This window comes from Akebia trifoliata, chromosome 7 (assembly GCF_017979445.1).
Source record: "Akebia trifoliata isolate Shusen 1 chromosome 7, ASM1797944v1, whole genome shotgun sequence".
Lineage (NCBI taxonomy): Eukaryota > Viridiplantae > Streptophyta > Magnoliopsida > Ranunculales > Lardizabalaceae > Akebia > Akebia trifoliata.
Genome location: NC_141381.1, coordinates 26,848,718 through 26,870,080, shown reverse-complemented (window position 1 = coordinate 26,870,080; position 21,363 = coordinate 26,848,718). Strand labels below are relative to the sequence as shown.

Sequence of the window (21,363 nt, the reverse complement as noted above, 5' to 3'; positions counted from 1 at the left end):
ACTTTGCATAGGCCCCCAAGTATGTGCCATTGCGCATGTTTTGTTACGGTAGTCCAGTTGGATTTGATCATTGTTATACAAGTCGGTGGATCTCATAGTTTTTCACCATATGAGTTCATGAGCACTTGTAGGATTGCAGCGTTCATCGGCTTGGCTTTGGTGGCATTTTCTGTATAAAATGTTTTCATGAATGGTTCGTGCGTGGACTATTAACCGACCAAGATGATATGTGACCTTAGGTGTTTCATGTTGGATCTCTTAGTCGGTTTTAGAATCTTCCGGCAAGCCTCATGTCGTGATGGTGCTTCTCTCCCAGCGAAATCTCTTCAGTTTCAACATGAAAGTATGGAGCTGTCCGTCTCAACCACGGTCGTGGTACACTCCTTTGCTCAAGTTATAATCGGTTAACGAATGAAGGATAACTTGTTATTAACAACTCTTCTTCACTCGCTTGATATTTTTTTTCTTTATTTGTTAATTTATAGACTCAATCTCGATGGTACAATTGCAATGGGTGGAACAAGAACACTTGTTCATGGAAATACATACATACTTTGTATGTATTCATGAGCATTAACAATATCAATCGTGCTAATCAAATCTCTACTATATATATTATTGTAGAGTGGATATTGTTTGTGTAAGTTCACATAAATTAATTTTCAAAAGCCCTTGCATCTTATTTTTTATGGCTAATAATAATGATTTTCTGATTCGATTGTTTTCACTCAGCTGACATGGTAAGGACACAGAACTGTTGATCTTTTTCCTTGTGTATCCCGAAGGAAGCAATCAAATAATTGAGTCAGAAAATCACGACTTTATATATATATATATATAATAAAGTAGACACCTATTTTAATTAAAGTAGTCTTACATTATAGTTTTAAAAATAATTCAAAGTGGAAGAAAGTGATTCGAAGAAATTAAACAAAATAACAATCACTCAAGATTGAAAAGGACAGAGTTTGATTGGTTTTAATAGATTTAAAGTGGGAGAAATGAGAGAGGAAACGTGGGTTTGACATGAAATAGATAGGGAAAAGGATAATAAGTGAGGAAGAAGTAAATTTTATAGAACCCTAGAAGGGACAGAAGTAGGGCTTTGATCAAATCAATTTCTCCCACTTTGAACCTATTTAACAAATTCAATTATCTCTTTTCTCATTGTGACAAGTATTAGTATCTCATCAATCAACGGTTTTGGATCAATGATGAACAACAAATCTTTAAGGTTCATCAAAGCTTCTAATGCTTTGTTCCATGTGATTTACATTTTATTTTTCACCTCATGTGTATTGCATTTATTACTCTAATGATTTTCTAATTCAAAAATTTTCACTCGATCTGTACTTGGATGACGTGGCAAGGGTACAGAATTGTTGATCATTTTCTTGTGTATCCTAAAGAAAAAGATCTATGGCCCTGTGCTCTCGGCACGTCAGCCACGTACAGACCAAGTGAAAATTTTCGATTCAGAAAATCACGAATCTATTTCTTATTATTATAATGAGAGAATGATGGGCACTATTTATCGAAATCTACATTGATTAATTTTTTAACTTTCCATTACATCTTTAGGCTAAAATATATCTAATGAGTTAGGATTCATGGACTCGTGAAAAAGGAATTCATCTGTTCACACATAATCTTGATCGTGTAAATGTGATATCCAATGATTTAATCAAATACATATCCCGATAATATATTATGTATCTCTAAGACAAAGCTTGACCGTTGGATTTTGGATTTACGTGATTGAGATGGGATTCTATATTTGAACATATGAGTTCATTTCCATTAATCTACCAAATACAACCCATATTTAATTTAATCAAAATGGCCTTAAAATGGTAAAAACCCCTGATGGACTGTCCATATATTTCTAGGTAGAGCTTAGAAGAATATTTGTTTGTTCACAAGTGACATTTACAAACAAATCTTTTAAAGGAAAATTCGTTTGTTACAAATCATTTTCCATGGAATTGATTTTCTAGAATTATTATCTCAGAAACAAAAATTAGAGCATTTTTTCACTTTTAAAGGCAGAACGGTTACCAAACAGACGAAGAGTTTGATGTCAGCTCCTCGCATAACACGTTGCACTCCCATCTCAAAATTTCAAAACGTAAAATTAATTTGTTATTTCCACAACATAGAAAAGTTTGATGTCCACCGTCTAAAAATGGGTTGATATTCGGATCATCTTTATTAAATCTATAATAAATAAATAAAAAATCATTAGAGATGCATGGACCTTCGATTTGAGTATCGAAAAATGATCAAATATTGGGAGAGTGACTTAGATATGTCAATATTAAAGATATCCCGTGTTTTCAAATTGATGACATGCCCCCCTTGATATAGGTCTTTCCCGAGAGAGAATTAAATGACCTAAATGCCCTTATCTTCAACTTTTAAGTAGAATACCACTTGATTTTTTTCCCAAATCAGACAACTTCAACATGGGGTAGTCTCCAATCTTAAAGATTTTACCTTCTTCAACCTTCAAAACTCAAAACTAATATCGGATTTTTGGAGAAGCACCGGCCATCTCAACGAAAAAATTATACCAAATTCAACTTACAAACTTCGAGAGTGAGATATGATTTTTGGAGTAGTAGAAGGCTTGACTGGTTCAATGTAGAAAAAATCTAGGGTTTTCTACAAGAGGGTGTGGTTGAAAATGATAGATTAGAGAAAATGATTAATAAGTTAAAAAAATTAATTTTTCATCGAAGTTGAAGAGCTTGAACATGATGGTCTTCGGGATGAAATCTAAGAGTTTTTGTTTAAAAAAAATTTCACTAGAGATTGAATAGAAGGGTATTTTAGTCATTTTACATTAGTTTCTAAGACAAAACCTAGGTCAATGGGGGCATGTCTCATCACTTTATAAACACAGGGGTATCTGTAATATTAGTCAAAACATAGAGGGGGCATGTTTAAATCACCCAATTAGAAGTAACCAATCAAAGCATTTTCAGGCTAAAAACCATCAAACTTTTTCTACTAAGAAAACAGCAAATTCATCATTGACACTTGTCAGTATATATCATCTTACCTAAGCAGCATAACTAACTCAGTTACGGTGTTACCTCAGTGAACAAGTTACACAAGTTTAGCGTGTTTGGCTTGTCAGGATGACCTCAAAAACTACACATCATCTCAAACACACTACAATAACACCTAAAGCAACCTCTCTCTCTCTACTTTATCCTTCTTTTCTTTTCCAAGTTGAAACCAATCTTAAAAAAGGACTTGCTTATATAGAAATCCCATCTTCATAACTTTCTCAATTATTGTTCTTTGTTGCCCTTAAGAAACCAACCTCACTTATAATCACTTTCTTAGTTTGTTTGTTTCTAGAGAATTTTTCTATATAAACCAAGAATTCCCATCTTGTAGGGAACAAAGCAATGGAGATGGGTAAGTTTGTTTTGGTTGCTTTAACATTAGCACTTATTCTTGGACTCGCGGAGAGCTTTGATTTCCATGAGGAGGATTTGGCGTCCGAAGAAAGTATTTTTGACTTGTACGAGAGGTGGAGAAGCCATCACACGGTTTCTCGGAACCTCAACGACAAGCATAAGCGTTTCAATGTGTTTAAAGAGAATGTCAAGCATGTTCACAGCTCTAACAAGATGGATAAACCTTATAAATTGAAATTGAACAAATTCGCGGACATGACCAACCATGAGTTCAAGAGCTTGTACGCAAGCTCTAAAGTGAACCATCATAGGATGTTCCGAGGGAATCGACATGGGAATGTGAGCTTCATGGATGAAAAGGTAGATAATCTCCCAACTTCGATCGATTGGAGGAAGAAAGGTGCAGTCACCAATGTCAAGGATCAAGGCCAATGTGGTAAGTTGTTATACTCTAGGATGAATATTGACTTGTTATTGTCATGTTCATGGCTTAAAGTTTCATTCCATTTCAAAATATGTTGGTCTAGATAAATTTTAAAAAAAATTGAAACATAGGATGTTTTGATATTATTTATGATTATCTTGAAATGTTTCAATTGAGATATTCCAATTTTGACCGAGACTAGAACAAAATTGAAATGTTCAATATTTTCGAAGACCATCTCAATTTTTCCCTTGACCAAAACATTGTCTCGAGATGGAATTTTTAATCTTGTTCATGATATATTTTTTTAACTTGATCTTGTCGATGTTGTAGGTAGTTGTTGGGCATTTTCAACTGTAGTTGCGGTTGAGGGCATAAACAAAATTAAAACAAATAAGTTAGTGTCGTTGTCTGAACAAGAACTCATCGATTGTGACAACACTGAGAATCAAGGTTGCAATGGAGGACTAATGGAATACGCGTTTGAGTTTATTAAGGAAAACGGGGGCCTAACGACTGAGAAAAACTATCCATACGAGGGCAAAGATGGAACTTGTAACGCATTGAAGGTAGATTAAATCATTAGATTTTGATTATGTAAGGTTAGTATACGTGAATTTGTGGATAATATGTTGGCTTTGTAGGAGAATACAGAAGTAGTGACTATAAACGGGCATGAGATTGTGCCCGCAAATGACGAAAATGCCTTGATGAAAGCTGTAGCCAAACAACCTGTTTCTGTTGCCATAGATGCTGGAGATTCTGATTTCCAATTCTACTCGGAGGTATGGTTTTCGTTAGTTCAATTAAATTATAATTATCCTAACCCTACTCCATCGAAATCTTTTCCTCGTCACAACGTATTTATATCAAAAAGGAAAATAAAAATTATATTTTATATAAATCAAACTCCTAATCCTCAGGTTAAGCAACCTGATTGATTCTTATTCTCAAGTAAATTTTGTTGGTAGAACAAGTTGATTTATTTTAAGCTATAATTTTATTGATCGTAGGGCGTGTTCAATGGAAAATGCGGTGTAGAACTGGATCATGGGGTGGCAATTGTGGGGTATGGAACAACTGTGGATGGGACCAAATACTGGATAGTGAAGAACTCATGGGGAGTAGAATGGGGAGAGAATGGTTACATAAGGATGCACCGTGGCATCTCTGCTAAAGAAGGGCTGTGTGGGATAGCCATGGAGGCCTCTTATCCCATCAAGTCCTCTCCTAAAGGATCCTCTCCTCTTAAGGACGAACTCTAAACATACAAATTGTAACAGATTTGATGCTAGTTAAAAGTTCATAGCGGTTCATGTATTAGGTTTATTATATGATATTGGAAATAAAGGTTTATAAATTAGTCTGCCATGTCAAAATTCAGTGAATGAGTGGGTTTTCTAGGGCAGTCAATGGTTCAGATCAGTCCCAAAATCCAATCCATCTGATCTGATTAAGTCAGGATCCAGATCAAGGATTTAGGTTCCAAAAAGGACCCCATTTGATAGCCAATGAAACTAAATTTGGATCAAACATATCTAAAATCAATTGGGACCCAATCTGATAATATATATTGATGTATTTTATATTTGGGGGGCTTTCAAGGTACATTAGTAAAAAACCAATCATTTTCAAAATATGGGTTAGAAGTTTCAGATTGAGTTGAGTTTTTAGAGGATGATCTTCTAACCCAAATTTTATAGCCCCATATTTTGAAATATGATTGTTTTTACTTATGTCCCCTTGAACGCTCACGTTTATATTTTATATATATTGTTTACCAAATCAAATTAGATTGGAATAGGATCAATCGAAATATATTGATTTTCAGATAAGACCCAGAGCAACACATTGTATCAGATTGGGTCCAGAGCTTAAAATGATATAATCCCAAGCAGGTATGGATCTAATAAATTTCTTATCAGGTCATAACCAATCTGATCCAAACCCGATTCAAAGGGGTACCTAATGGTGGTCAGTACAAAATTCTAATATCAATGTCAGAGAAAAATAAAAATGTTTGATAGAACCCAGTGGGACGATGGGCTGCATACTCCCTACATACTATATGTATAAACACATGAAAACAAGGTCTCTTGAGAACACAACATATCATCACTACTTAAAAAAATAAGCACCTAAATATAAGTTTGAAGAACTCCTTACAATAAACCAGAACACCTGATACATCAAGGCGTAAATATCACTACTATATAAAATAATAAAAAAAGCCGTGATAACTTACAAAGGGCAGTAATGATAACTTCGTGGGATCAAAATCCAGGGAAAGGAACTGAAAGATGTTACAGGAGTTGGAGAGTGGACCGAATGTGATCTTAGTTTTCCTCTGCACATGGAGAAGTATCACTGCTTTGGCCAAATATCTCCGGAATCTCATCCCATTTCTGATCCTCTCTTGCTTCCCAGTATCCACCTACATAACGGTAACAACCATCCTCATCCTTCTTGAACCACCTGGGCTGCCATCCCCTCTCCTGCAATTTCCTCGCCTGCACAACAAATTAAATGTAAAATTTTGTTCAATTTGATCTTTTTTCAGGAAATGAATTCATCCTGAATGTCAGTGACTACACAGAAAATGGGCCCAAGGTGCAGTGCCCCAAAGCTCAATTTCCTAGAAAAATCAATCTAAGTTTATAAGAGAACTGCTATTGGCACCCCAACTTTTACTAATTACACCCCAAATAAAAATAAACAAAATAAGTAAATGACTGAGAATAAGTAAAAGTTGGGGTGCCAATAGAAACTCTCTCTGATTTATATTTTCTGAGTATTGGATTTTATACGAGCCTAATCATAATTGTATACAACTACTGAAATTGTTTGAACGAGAGTATTATAACATTTTATGTCAAGATAACAATTTTAGCCAACCCTCTGTAATGTTTGACTGGCTTGTTTTAATATTTAGTTGGGTGGGATAAAATATATAAGAAAATGGGGTGTAATAAGTAAAATTTAGGGTGTCAATAGCAGATCCCGTTTATGATGAGTAAGAAACCCCAAAACTAAATCATGGTCAAGCCTGACAATTTTCACCTCTGCGTTGCATGATGTAAAAGCAAATGACATAAAGATACAATAAATGTGAGGGAATGACATACAATTAGAAGTAAAAAATAAAAATAAAACCCATCTGTTGGAACATACCTGTCGCTGTAACTGTTCGAGCCTGAGCTTCTCTGAATTGGCTAGTTCATATTCACCATTCTCTAAGTGCCTCTGATCTGGTCTGAGCCTTGAGTCAGTTGGAGGCAACTTTTCCATTAGACCAGGTGTCAATTCATTCAAAGAGATTGCAAAAGGTGTGAGGTTATATCGTGTCTGGGTAACTGATTTTTCTCGTTCCCACAACAGCACAGCTTCGGACATTGGATCATAACCCTTTGGCTTTGTAGTTGGATCTCCTAACACATAATATACCGCTTCATCCCACTTCCCCATCAACATTGCTACTTTTTCTCCAGTTCTATTGTCTTGCACAAACCCTTGCACCTGCATGTTCAAAAAACATGTTTATTATCATCGAAGGAGTGGCCTACTAACCTGCAGAGACCAAATTGGGATTGCATGAAGGTGTGCCATATGTACATCATGCATCCTGAAAAACATAGTGAGCATTCCTGGGGTAGAGACACCAAGTTTCCTCCTCAGATATAGAGAGAGCTACTTCATTTAAAACCATGGTCGAGCAAATTCAGTTAAACAAACAAAGCACCTTTTTTGGAGTTGATAGCTTGGCCTCTTCGGGTTATGAGACCCATGTTTTCTTCGATGACCCAATTGAATTCTCATTTGACTTATTATGGAAGTTTATGACAGTTGATGGAAAATAAGAGGGTATTTATCTTTTGAAGTACACCCCTTCTACTGGGGCATGGAGGCTGAAGCTTCAAAGCAAGAGGAAGTAGGATTTCAGGCAGGGAAAAAAAATTAAACAGTGTCATTTTAAGGTCTAACCATGGTGACAAAAATCAGTGACTTTTTGAAAAAATAGCGATTAAATCACGATTTTCTTAGTTATCAATTAAATCGTAAAAAAATTCACTAAGTTATTAAAAAAAATCATATATTATTTTTATTTTTAGCATTTTTAAGTGTTATTTTATCATTTCAATATAGGAAATATATATTTTTTATACTTAAAAAACAAAATATTAATATATCAGATGTTTTCCTGACTATTTCCGAAACTTTCTCTGGTCAAATTATTCCCAAACCCCAACTTTGTCACTATGGGTCTAACCAATAGATCACAAGGTTTCCTCATTGCAAAACTGTTGGGAAATGCTCCTCGAGAGTTAACATGCAAAAAGTGATCAAAGTCTTTGTCCAAAAGAGAGGGGGTGGGATGGGGGAGGGGGATAGAAAGCTTCGGGTTGTCAGCCTAAAATTTAAGCAAACATAGAGGTAACAAGGGAAAGGGTAAAGGAGTTTGCCTTTTATAGTTTCATTTGCAACTACTAGCATACCTGGTGAGGATTTCGATCAATGATAGATTGCTCCTTGAATTTGAGCTTGCAAGAGTAATTGCCACTGCTCCTGATGCGCATAGTGCCATAATGGTCACAGTAGATTTTACCAAGTATAATGTTGTAGATAGAAGTGGTGACCTTGCTCCACTGAAATGTCTCTCCATCTTCAAATTGCAGAGTGAGAATTCCAACAGGATCAAGCTGGATAGAACGCCCCCAAAACTTGCCTTTTAGATTAGAGTCTGCCCAGAATTTCCAGCCTCTTCCATCACAATGACAAGCAACAATTGTTGGGTGGTGACTAACCTGAATCAATGCTACATATTATTACATGAGTAGTAGCTTACCGCACAGCAATGGTAGAATCTCACACTTCGATTCTTTGAAAAACAAAAACAAAAAAACAAGAAAATGTGACTTCCACTTCAATTTTTCTAAACCATGTGACACATGGGTATGTCAAGTAGTGCCAACCTAATATAGCTCACAAGTTTTCAAATGAATAGCAAATTATCGTGGAAATAGAAAATAATTAACCTTTTCAGAGAAGAAACGGAGTCCTCTGTCTGGATAGTCGGCCTCATACGTTTCCCCAAGGAGAGGGTTGAATGGCTTACATTGACGACCTTCTGTCGAAGCGTAGCCAGAAACAGCAAAAGCTGCAATATTTAAAATCCGCATCAAGCTATTTCCCTGCACCACATACAAGCCCATTTTCTCATTCATGGTATTCAAACAATGTCAGCCTAGCTTACCTCATATAATCTAAGATCCACATATCAGCCTTAGCTTACCTCATATAATCTAAGATCCACCGAGAAAAGGTATGTTTTGAACAGATTTTTCTAAAATTATGCTTTTATCATGTGTGTTGGTGGCTGACACCTTTATGAAGTGTCAAACACACTGATCCCCATGAACCTGATATGCTGACATTTCTGAACAGTTTATTCATGAGTCAAGAACCATATTTTGGTACTTAAATTCATATGATGTATACTAGTAGGTGGCAGACAAGTTTACATATGATTCAAAACATACAAGGGGCGGCTATAACAAGGTAAGGAGCACCTATGGTCAGAGAACATATATGAGGGTCATTCCACACTCCTTGGCAAATCAAACAGCAGATATTCTCGATGAGGCCCAGGTTTTACAGAGCTCAGATGTGTGCTATAATGTCTCTTTAATGGCAGTATGGGAAGGAAGAAAAACTAGATTGTGAATGGCATTAAATCATAGTATTAAATTTCAACATATCTTCAGGAAATGTTTCCATTTCCAAAAGGTCCACTATGAAACTAAAGGTTTCTTTTAATATATATTTTAGTGGAATTCACTATTCATTTCATGAAATATTTCGGTGCATAGTGAATTTTGACCGAAATGATCAAATTTTGGATACAAAAATGCAAGATCTTGATGGAAATATTTAGATAAAAATAAACTTTAACTGAAATATTTTGTACAAAAAATATTATAAATTTATAAAAACAACAAAAGTTATAAATAGCCCGTACAAAGGACTTGCAAATTATACATGATAACAATGATCGCTAATATAAAAAATTATATGTGATATTCAATTAGTATAAATAAATTAGAAATATCTATATTATCTAATATTGATGTATTTTAAGCACATTAATATATTCATTTAAGCATGTAGATACAATCTTCCATGTTCTTATTAGTCATATATATAAAATAACCTGTGGATATAGTACTTAATTATTGTTGCTTTCATTCTCGGGCTCTCAAATATTTGTGTAAACATGTAGTGAAACATTGTTGATCTTTATTTTCATACTTCATAAGCCTGTAATAGAATTTCTATTACTTAAGTGTGGTCTAATGCATGTTTCCATATTACTTATCATTTCTGTACTTTCAATAAAAATTCCTCAATATTTCCATCATTTCCCCCAACAATTCCATATTTTCCATGATAATTATCTTCCAACATGAGCCAAAAAAAATTCACAAAATATTTCCATTTCTAGACTGACTGAAAGACAAAAAATCGAAATTTAATTCCTTGCATTAAATAACATCTTTTATTTTACAACATAATAAACTTTTTTGTGAAGCAAGAAAGATTAGTGGTCAGAAATGAGTAGACCCAGGTCATGGTATTAACAGTCTTCAACCTTAACCAACTACCAAGCACCTTCATAGACCATTTTACAATACTTTTCATAAGCAAAAAATTACGACTAATTTTTGGGGAAAACTCGTGCTTTTAATTTCTTTAGAGATTTCAAATTTCTAGTCTCTAAAGAGATTTTGATAATTGCATTAATGCTATTAAAAACTATATTATGCTTCATCAACTCTCTCAAGCAAAATGAAAAAAAGAAAGTCCCCATGTCTGAGTCTTTTTTATGAACAAAGATAATTTAAGGGTGGTTAAATAATTAGGTTAGCTGGATTATAATTAGGCTGAAATACAAAGTTTATTTCAAATTTTCATATGGAAAGTTTTTAATGAATAAAAATATAATTTGGTATTACCTAAAAACTAAATCAGTTTATTTGCAGTATAAAGCAAAGAAAAATAAATAATGAACCTATAAGGATAAGTCATGCCTGCATGACATGTAATATGCATAAACGAATTGGAAACCTACATAAATGACTAAGTTTATGATAACGTGTGTGCCTCGAGGCTTAAGGCCAGCATACTAACTACCTGTGTTAAAATGAAACATGTAGATCATGCTTTAAGGAACTGCTTTGCCACAAATGAAAGCACAACTGAGGACCTGACCTGCTTGCCCCATTCAAGTGCTCGATCAACCAAATATGAATACTCCAAATCTTCAAAGCACTTCTGCAGTGAAGAGAGTGGCTCGTTAAAGTAAACAGGAAGGCAAACTCCAGATAGGTCCTTTCCAATATTGTCTTTAATTATTGCCCACAGGCCAACCGGCTTCACTTTTTCCTTTGGTTCAGGCAACCTATCCCTTCTTCTCACGTAGGGATAGTCAATGGTCTTGATCTCCATGTCAACTTCACATATGCGATCGAAGGAACATTTATCATATGTTAAAGAACAGCAAGGATTTCCCACAATTTCCCTACTACGATAGGAAGCACTTCTTAGAGACTCTGAAGACAAGAAGTCCGTCGTATCAAAAAATATCCCATCATCTTCATCTGTTTCAACACCCACTCCATCTTGGCTCTCATTATCTGCATCAGAATCACTTGCACTGCCCTCGGACATAATGGAATAGAAATCTGTGATGTTAAAAGAAATAAGAGTGAGGGGAACTACTAAACTCAGTTGAAACTAGAACATTTTATAGGTATTTAAGCAGCACTCTCATGAGATATCTCACACAGAGATCACAGCATCTCCTCTTCTAATGGAATGGATACTTCAGAAAGAATATAGCACTGACAAATCAGGACGTTCTTAAGAGAAGCAAAATTTGCACAAGAGAAAATGTGAGATAAGATGTTTCCATGGCATTATAAGTCCAATCCGAAACCAGTCCTGTCTGGTGCTTAACTGGAAAAGATAAATAGAATAACAGAAAATAATAAAACATGTCAACTACGAATCCTATTTAGGACCAGCGAACATTATGTTTTTCCTAAGAGAATCTCAGCTGCATTAGCATCAACAACGACTTAAAGCCACTGGAAACCCAGTTAGTTTCTCTAACTAAATAGCTGACATAATCATAGTCCTTTCTGATGAAGTTCTTAAAGCTTCACAACATTAAAAATAAGTCATCAATAACCCGGTCAATGTACGATGTATTCAAATGTGGTATCCAAAATCATTACCAACCCAGTTTATCAAAAATAAATTTAAATTAAACATTACCTATGCTAACATTTGGCTTAAGGAATAGATGATGATGATGACTACTTACCACTGAATCTTCCATTCACTTGCCCACAGTACGACTTGCGTCCCTTGGTTTCATCCACTACAGTTGTTTCCAGCTCTACTTTCTCCGTCTGCAATACAAAATATGAAGAACAAATGATATCCTCAAAACAAAAACAAAAAATTCTTCTTTCTCCTGCTCTGGTGGGATACAAAAAAGGGAAAGCCACGAGCTGAAAAATGTAGAAGGGAATCGATGAAAACTGGCAGAAGATATAATAAAACGAAAATCGGTCTATGATATCACTACAAGAGACATAAGCATTTAGCAGTTAACTTGTTATATGCAGGCTACAGAAAATAAACTTTAGTATAGTGTACCACAGACAAAACTGTAGCCCAATATTTCTAGTTATTTGCAAACCGATAATGAAATTTGAAAGGAAGATAGCAGAACTAATTTATTATCGGTGTGCTTTCATTTATATATACTATTAGGTATTGCTAAGTAAAGATAAGCAGGGTTCCTGACCACTGATAGTGGCTACTGAAGTTAGAATTTTTCTCCCCAAAGGAAACCATTAGAATGTGTAAGAGTTTGAAAATCATCAAAACACTTGAATACACCAAAAATGTCTTATCCACATCCCTATCACGTTCTCAGAATTTTCTTTTTTTTAAAACCAACACCTTCTTATATTTACTTTATTAAAAATGAATCACCCCTTCTTTTTCAGAATGTATTATTTGCTAGAGTACATTAGAAAGCTCCTACTGAAATATTGCTAATTATATCCATTGCTAACTTCTATTTTTTAAATATATAATTGATTTTTATTTTATTTAAAATTCCTATATTACCCTATAAAGATTTTTTTTTTTGGTAATCAACAATGAAATATAAAAAGGTAATATATCTATTTTTAGAGTCAATATTTTTTATCTTAATTATATGATTATTAAATTCAGAGAAACGAAATAAGTGGTGCCATTTCTAGAGCATCGTGTGCATCGCACGTGTCTTTCCTCTAGTTATGAAAAGTGGTTTCCATATTTAAATTTCAAGCACAATTTTAGATCTAAATGTCAAAACTTGGATATTGGAATTAAAAATGTTTTTAGATACTCATGTTTGGGGAAAAAAGAGTTGTGATTTGAAAATATCAACTACGTTTAGAACAGTTAATATGCCAACATTAACTAAAAATAGCACATGTAGTTGAAAAAACAGCTCTACTGCAAACTAACTGAAGCACTTACTTGTGAATCCTGTAAACTTCTCTTGTTAAAAGTTGGCAACTGCGTTGTTATAATTAGTATTGATGAACAAGATTTTTTATTTTTATTTTATTTTTTATGTTTAAAAAAAAAGGAACAGAAACAGTACATAGAACGAAAGGTAGACAACATGGATACACATATATGGTGACTAAGATCTACAAATAGATATGACATATGTGAAGCCAAAATAAATTGAAAGAATGACCACAATTGAACAGATCCCTTCCTAGAAAACCATGCTATATCTGCATATTCATTGTTTTTGTTCAATTATATATTATCTCTAATCATTGTTTTGTTCCCTTTTCAATTATAAATTACCTCTAGCTGCCTTAATGTGTCAAGCAAGGCTATATGTTTACGTTGAAGAGCCTTCAACTGATTTTGCATCTCAGAAAGTTCCAAGAGCATAATAGATTCACAGTCTTCAATGACCGCTTCATTCAATCCTTCTTGCTGTAATCGTGATCGTAGCTTCTCGGTTGAAACAACAATGTCTTCAGAATGTGCAAAGTCACTGCTAGTGAGGATTCTAGGAAAAAGATCTTTAGCAGCCAGCAATGCCTCAACCCATGCAGCCCTGTCATCTCTAGATACACACCGCAAGTGAAGAGTCTTAGTGCCGGTATATATGGAAAGTCTTTTATCGTCTGACTTGCTCGCACGAATTGAAGAAACCTATCAACCAAATTAGCAAAGAGCTTGTTGACATTTTCAAGAAGAGGACAAATGAAAATAAAAAACACAATCACTTCCATTTTATCAATCAAGCAATGAAGAAATAACAGATGGTAAGTCTTAACGGAAGCGAGCATCAATTAATACATGGTCAAGACCTATGTTACCCAATTTGTCGGAACTAGTCCAAACCATGAACCGAACCAGTTCGCGGTATGAACTGGTTTGGTTTGTACTGGGTTCGTAAAATCAAGCGAACCACGAACCAACCGGATTTTGATTGGGTTTGGTGAACCAAACCAATTTATTAGTATTTTTTTTACAATTTGAATTATTATATTAATTTGTTTATATTTAACTTAGAAAAAAAAATTTAACATTATAATTGTAACTTGTATGCTTGAATTATATATATGCACAACCGAACCGATCTAGGGAACCAAAGCGAACCAAGAAACGAATTATCTCTACCTACCCCTACGAATCGGGTTCATTCTAGAGTGGTGAACTACAAACCAAAACCCAATTTCGAATCGCGAACCGAGGAACCAGGTAACATAGGTCAAGACACTGATTGATTTATTGTAACAATCATCAACATATTCCAAAAGAATTATGTAACCAAAGGAACCAAAACTTGAGAGGAAGTGTAGAGAACTTAATATATGTGGGCATCAGGCACCAGAATTTGTTTCTAAAGTGCTTTTGGCCTCCCTTTTTTAAGCATTTTCTGTCGCATAAACACCGTAAAATTGGATGCAAGTCCATTTTAGTAGGGAAGGGCGCACAAAAGACAAACAAGTTCCATAAACCACGTGTTTTTTGATTGAAAAAGCGCATAATTCCATATGAATTTGATTGAAAAGTGCAAAACACCGTCGTTCAGTAACTACAATGATTTAAATCTTAAAAAAGGGCAACATTTGATTCTCAAGAAGGAAAGATAACATGTGATTAAGATGGACCACATGGAGGGGTGAGTAGGAAGAAAATACATGTCTATGAAATTGGAAGACCAACTAATCGAGAAAATCAAACAAGACAATTTTTCACTTCTTTTTTTCCGTCATTCTTTATGATTGAGATCCTGTGAGATCTCTCTCACTCTTCTTTACTTAATAAATTCTCCATTTTACTGACCAAAAGATGAAATTATTCTGGAACTACATTTCTTCACAGGATTGCATTGCATCTACTCCATATAGAAATTATAACAAAATTATTCAACTAAAAATATTAAAAAATAAAATAATCAAAATCAAAATCAAACCTTCAAATGTATCTCCCCGAATGGCTTCCATGGCTTGGCGGATCCACTGCTCGAGCTGGCTTTCCTAATGTACCTCAATGACTCCTCACCGATCACCTTAACACCCTTATCCCTCACAGGACTCATTGAAATCTTGTCTGGTCCATGAATCTTGTAATACGAAAGAACGCCATCTTCAAGGACGAACCACCGAGATCTCCAACCTTTCCCGTAATTCACCCACTTATAAAGAATCCCTGCAACACCACCACTCAGAAATCCATTACTACAACAAGCCTTAGAATCTCTTCTTTCACTTACCGTATCTTCCGACTCACGATTCGCACCACCAGACACACCGAAATCCGATTCAGTACCTACGGAAGAAACCTGAGCAGAGAAACTCTGCTTGTTCGATCTGATCCCAACACTTCTAACAGAGTTATCAAACCCTAATGGAGACTGTGACGAAGATTTCAACACTGAAGGATTACTCCCTTCTCGATCGAGCGAAACCGGAGCAATGCAGCACAGAGGATTCATCCCAGTCTCACAGATCAATTAATCAAACCGAAACAAACGAATCAAACCGCAACAAAAACCAATAAAAGATCTAAAACATCACCGATCTAAGCTCATATCATCTTATTTGATTCGATTTCCAGTTAATCGAGCAGTAGAAAACCGTTCTCTGAGAGATCTCCCTCGATAGAAGAAATGAGAGATCTCTTTCGAGAGAGAGAAAAACAACACCCGATCGTAGATCGAAGGGGCGATACGTCCGAAACTTTTCCGAAATGACATAAGAACGACACGTTACGATACGACGATCGATCTGTTTCTCTGAGAGAGAGAGAGAGAGAGAGAGTTATGTCTCGCTGTGGTTGCAGGTCTCAAGCAATTAAGATGCGTGAAACCACAACAGATCCATTAAATTCGCTGATCACTCTACAGTAGTAGAGAGGATAGGAAGGGTGCGTAGGTTAGCTACTCTCATTGCTTGCATTTAATCTTTTTTAAGTGTTTGGTTTGTGTAGTGTGGAGTACTGTGGATTTGCTTTCCAAGTGTAATGATTATGGAAACCGCTAACGTGCGCATTTGGGTACAGGTTGAGTGGTCAAGTGGGGTTGACATGGGTCGTTGGTTGACAGAGACTACCTTTGATTTCAAGACAAAAATGGATCGAAAGGTTGGATAGAATGACGTATATGCCCCTTAACGTTGTTTTCATAAAGGTTATATTTAGTAGGGGTAGTTTTGTAATTAGATTAATGAAAATGATTAATGGACAGTCGATGGGGAAGTTTCTGTTTGGAAGGGAACGTGAGATTGAAAATTGGAGATTTTTATATGTGTTTGTGACGACAGACCTCATGTGGGAATGTACGATCTGCATTAATATTTGATGAAATAAATAAAATTTATGATGGATTTTAGATCCGTCACTTGTGATGGCCCCCACATTCAATGTATTGACCTAATCCACCAACTTTAAATCTGGACCGTCCAATTGATTTTTCGCATTAAGTGTTTTTGCCTTAAATAAATAATGGATGAAGGGGTGAATTACAGTGAGTTATTTACGATTTCGACTAACTGTTTATTTTAATTACTAAAACGTGAATAATTGTATTTTCTTTTTAAAAAAATGGAACAATAATGAATTTAATCATTTTAAAATGATTATTTCGCAGGTTTAAAGTGATTATTTCCAATTAGTCACTTTAAAAACCTATGAATTCTTTATCGCTCTCGTTTTGATAATTAAAATTAGCAGTGAGCCGAAATCGTAAATTTGTCAAATGCTTATCACTTTTTTGTAAATATCCCTTGGATGAATTCACCTGAGAAGCACTTCCTATAAAATTCAGAAGTTGATAATGGGTAAAGATGAGAACTTATCCAAATCAACTTTCTGCTTTGAGCATTTATAAGAAGTCAACGAAATTTAAGTGAGGGATTTTTTAAATGATAATGTCCAAGATATTTTTAATTAATGACTAGAATACCCTTGATATGATTATATTATTTTTGTTGTGGAATGTATAGTATTCTTATCGAGCTTGGACTTCAAGAGGCAAGGCATTATCAAAAGGGACCTTATGTGTTTTCAAGTAGGGACCTTTTGAGTATATTTCATATGTATTTTTTGCTTTATGAAGTTTGAGAGTATGTAATATTTATCGTTGATAGTGGATTTTTCTCTCTCTCTCTCTCCTCTATGGACGCAGACAATTTGCCGAACCACATAAATCTTGTATGTTCGTTTTGTTATTTTTTTTTAATCTTGTTACGCTTTTGCATAACAATAAGATATTAATCAATCGATGTATATATCCAACATATAGGAAGGCATTGTATTTCTAAACAACGCTTTAGATTTGTTGGGTGATTTAGAAGTATCCCTCCACATTTTGGTGAATATTTGAGATGCCCTTGTATTTTCAAATTTATGAAATGTACTTTGACCTCTATCTCTTTTTTAAACTAATAAAAGATGACCTAATTGCCCTCATCTTCAACATATAAACAAAAACCCAATATTGTTCTCCATAAAACATATTATGTTTAAGTTTTTTAATTTTATAGTAAATTAATTTTAGTCCATTTAACCTCACTTTCAAACCATTGTTTTCAACTTTGCTTTGACCCCTTGTAGAAAATCTTGGTTTTTCTACCCAAATTTCAATCATCTTCTATTTCTTCAAATCTATATATATCTATCTTTCTTTATTTAATTTTTTTGATTGATAAACCTATTTTTAATGAGGTCAGTAATTTGGTGTTGGAGGGAAACAAATTTAAGTCAATGATATTATTACCCAACGGTTTTAGCAATTGAACTAGTTGGCATCTACCCATTGATCCTATCTTGTTTTTGAGTTTTTACCCATGAGATTAAATATGATCGGTTTTGGGAAGAAGAGTCAAGATTCTGGCTACTAGAAGAATATGATGGCATTTAAGACAACGTCTAAATTACCCATCTTTGTTTGTTAGAAAAGCATTTATATACTTGAGATTAATTAATTATTTCTCTAACGTATTCTACTTGAACCTTATTGTGATAATTGAATCATTTAATTTAGGCGATTTAAATATATATCTCCATGTTTTGCTCAATATTAGATTTATTTATTGTGGGGATATAATTAAAAGGGATATGTGTTTTGTCCTCATATTAGAAGGAACCATTCAACAAAGAGAGAAAGAGAGAGAGAGAGGTTCAGCGGAGATGCCCATCTCTCACTTTAGTTGACTCCTTAAAGGAACTCGTATTAAGCAACATGTAGGACTCTTCGAAACACTTTAGCTTAGCATAATTGAGTTTGAGATTGAGTTCATAATCCATAATGAGTAAGAGACTAAGAGTGGGTTTTAGATGGAATGTTTCCTAAGTCGTACAGGATCCTAATTGAAATAGGTCATAAGTTAAATTAAAGAGGATTAACATAAGAAAGAATTGCGATTCTACACGAAATCTTGGGGATAAATATGGTAAGATCCTAATCTAAGAGGGATACAAGAATATACACAAAATTATGAAGAAGAAAGTTACCAACACAAGAAAGATTCCAAGAAAAAAAAAGGTATATAGGAAAATGCCTTTTTTACTTTTTGGAGTTGGGGCTCTAATTCAAACATGCTAGTTCTTATGCTAACTAGATTTGAGACTTTTTGCAAGAAGGTGAGATAATTTATTTTGCCTACATTTATGTTTTCAAACTCATTGACATGCCATGTTGACTTATATTTTGTCTAAAAAGTTGATGTAAAACGACCTAAATGCCTTCGTATTCTACCTCTAGTCAAAATCCCTCGATTTCTTCCGAAAAATATCATCTTCAAGTTGTTAATTTATAGGGTAAACTATTTGACCTTTTTAATATTGACTTCAATCCATCGTATTCAATATCTTTACATGAAATCGTTGCTTTTTTCTACTAAAATATCTTTTCTTGTTCTTGAGATTTGAAGGTTGAAGGAGACAGAATTTTAGGGTTAAAGATGAATTTACCCTAAAAATCATTATTTTCAAGTTGTTAACTTAAATGATAAACCATTTGCAGTCTATCCTCCCTGTCTTCAATGTCTTGTAAAACGTAGAAACCCCTTTCTTTTTTTATATAAAAAATCCATTCTTTTATTTCTCCAAAAGCCATATATTATTTTTAAAGTTTAAAGGTTGAAGACGGTAGAATCTTAAGGTTGAAAATGAGAGTAAAAAATAGGTTGAAGATATTTGGTTTTGAGGGAAAAATCAAGGTGCTTACAACTAGAGATTGAAAATGAGGGAAATTATGTTATTTATGCTAGTCTCAAAAAAGAACACTAAGGTCAAGGGGGCATGTCATCAGTTTGGAAACACGGGATATCTTTATTATTGATCAGAACATATAAGAGCATGTCTAAATCACCCTTAATTTATTTTTGTCCTCTTCACTTATCCATATATCTTCCCAACATCCTCTTTCATGTGCTCCTTAAATGTGACTATACATACAAGTCTGCTACAATGTCATTAAAAACTCATCAACCCCATGTTGCCATCCTTTATCATAATCTAATTAATGAAAATTTTCACATGGTTTCTTTTTCTTTGATCTTTTTCTTGTTGGGAGACCAAGATCTGGTGTAGGGTTAGGGTTGGCTCAAGCATAAGATGAATAAGAAAAATGCCTAAGGTCCCACCAATTTTTTTCCTCTAAAGAGCATCCTTGACATTATTAAAAGTCTCAGAAAAAATAAAAGAAAATAATCATACAAGACCTTACACATTGGAATTTGGGTTCCTAAAAATAAAAAATAAAAAATAAAAAGCTTACCCCACGACGTTGGAACTTGGTTACTTTAATTTCTTGTGAGTTTTAAAAGAAATAAAAACCTCATTCCTAAAATGAAAATCTTAATAGGTCTCCACATTAATTATAAGTCTTTAGAGCAACTCCAACCCAACACCCTCTACCAATGTTCATAAATGAGTCTTAGGTACTGTGGGTAGCAATTATGTGTATCCATAAGGTGTTTATTCCAACCATGTTACCCATAAACTGCTACCTATGCATTTTTTAATATTTTTTATTCAATTCAAATTTCAATTAAAATTCAAAATTTGGAAATCTTGCTCTTCTAAATTCAAAATTCCATCTCGTCAAAGTTCAAATTAAAATAAATTTTCAAATCCCACCATCAATAGGCAAAATTCAAATTCCCTCCCACCAACATTTAAGAATCTCTTATAAATATAATTTTCTCTCTCATTTTCACCCTTCTCAATTGGATCTTCTCTCTGTACTCAATTTTATTTTCTCTCAAAATAGCATTCTAATGGGTCGTTATCTTGAGATTTTAGGAGATTACCTTAGGACTGAGGATGAATTTGATGAAGATATAGAGCTATTTGCAAGGGTTGTCATTAAAGCCGGGCAATTGACTAATCGAATGATGCACCATCGTGATTATTTCACTAAAAAGTCATTTTTCATGGGTATTTATTTTAAAGAATATTTCAAATGAGTCATTATTTTTCTGTAGAATTCAAACTTTGGTGGAAACTTATGATTCACACGTCATCTAAAGAAGTGATGCCTTTGGAACTCTTAGTATGTCTCCCTTTCAGAAGGTGATAGTCGCACTCAAAATGCTTGCTTATGGATCATCAACAGATTTTGTGGATGAGTATGTGCGGATCAAAGAAATCACGACCATAGAAAATATGAGAATGTTTGTGAAAGCTATTGATGCAATGTTTGGCGAAGATTACCTATGATCACCAAACACCAATGACATTGCTTGATTACTAATGATTGACGAACAATGTGGTATTTCTGAGATATTTGGGAGTATCGATTGTATGTATTTGAAGTGAAAAATTATCAACAATTTGGTAAGAGATGTCTGTTGGTCACATTCATGAACCGACAATAATTCTAGAAGTTGTGGCTTCATCAGATCGTTG

General features: G+C 34.3%; 2 protein-coding genes across 3 annotated transcripts; one reads left to right on the top strand and one right to left on the bottom strand.

Moving 5' to 3' along the window:
- Window positions 1-3,334: 3,334 nt before the first annotated feature.
- Window positions 3,335-5,218, top strand: LOC147398667 (vignain-like). Its single transcript, XM_086447928.1, has 4 exons — window positions 3,335-3,867; window positions 4,189-4,424; window positions 4,500-4,640; window positions 4,869-5,218. Exons 1-4 carry the CDS (start codon window positions 3,420-3,422, stop codon window positions 5,118-5,120), a joined length of 1,077 nt encoding a protein of 358 aa, XP_086304054.1. The 5' UTR covers window positions 3,335-3,419; the 3' UTR covers window positions 5,121-5,218.
- A 733-nt stretch (window positions 5,219-5,951) lies between these two features.
- ORP1D (OSBP(oxysterol binding protein)-related protein 1D) lies at window positions 5,952-16,417 on the bottom strand. 2 transcript variants are annotated; one of them, XM_086447927.1, is made up of 9 exons: window positions 15,725-15,863; window positions 15,425-15,660; window positions 13,798-14,154; window positions 12,239-12,326; window positions 11,122-11,594; window positions 8,889-9,044; window positions 8,349-8,657; window positions 7,027-7,371; window positions 5,952-6,365 (listed from the first exon to the last, which is right to left on the bottom strand). In XM_086447927.1, exons 2-9 carry the CDS (start codon window positions 15,548-15,550, stop codon window positions 6,192-6,194), a joined length of 2,028 nt encoding a protein of 675 aa, XP_086304053.1. In that variant the 5' UTR covers window positions 15,551-15,660; window positions 15,725-15,863; the 3' UTR covers window positions 5,952-6,191. The 2 variants fall into 2 exon arrangements, with proteins under 2 accessions (XP_086304053.1, XP_086304052.1); XM_086447926.1 differs by having other exon boundaries at window positions 15,425-16,417.
- Between the last annotated feature and the right edge of the window lie 4,946 nt (window positions 16,418-21,363).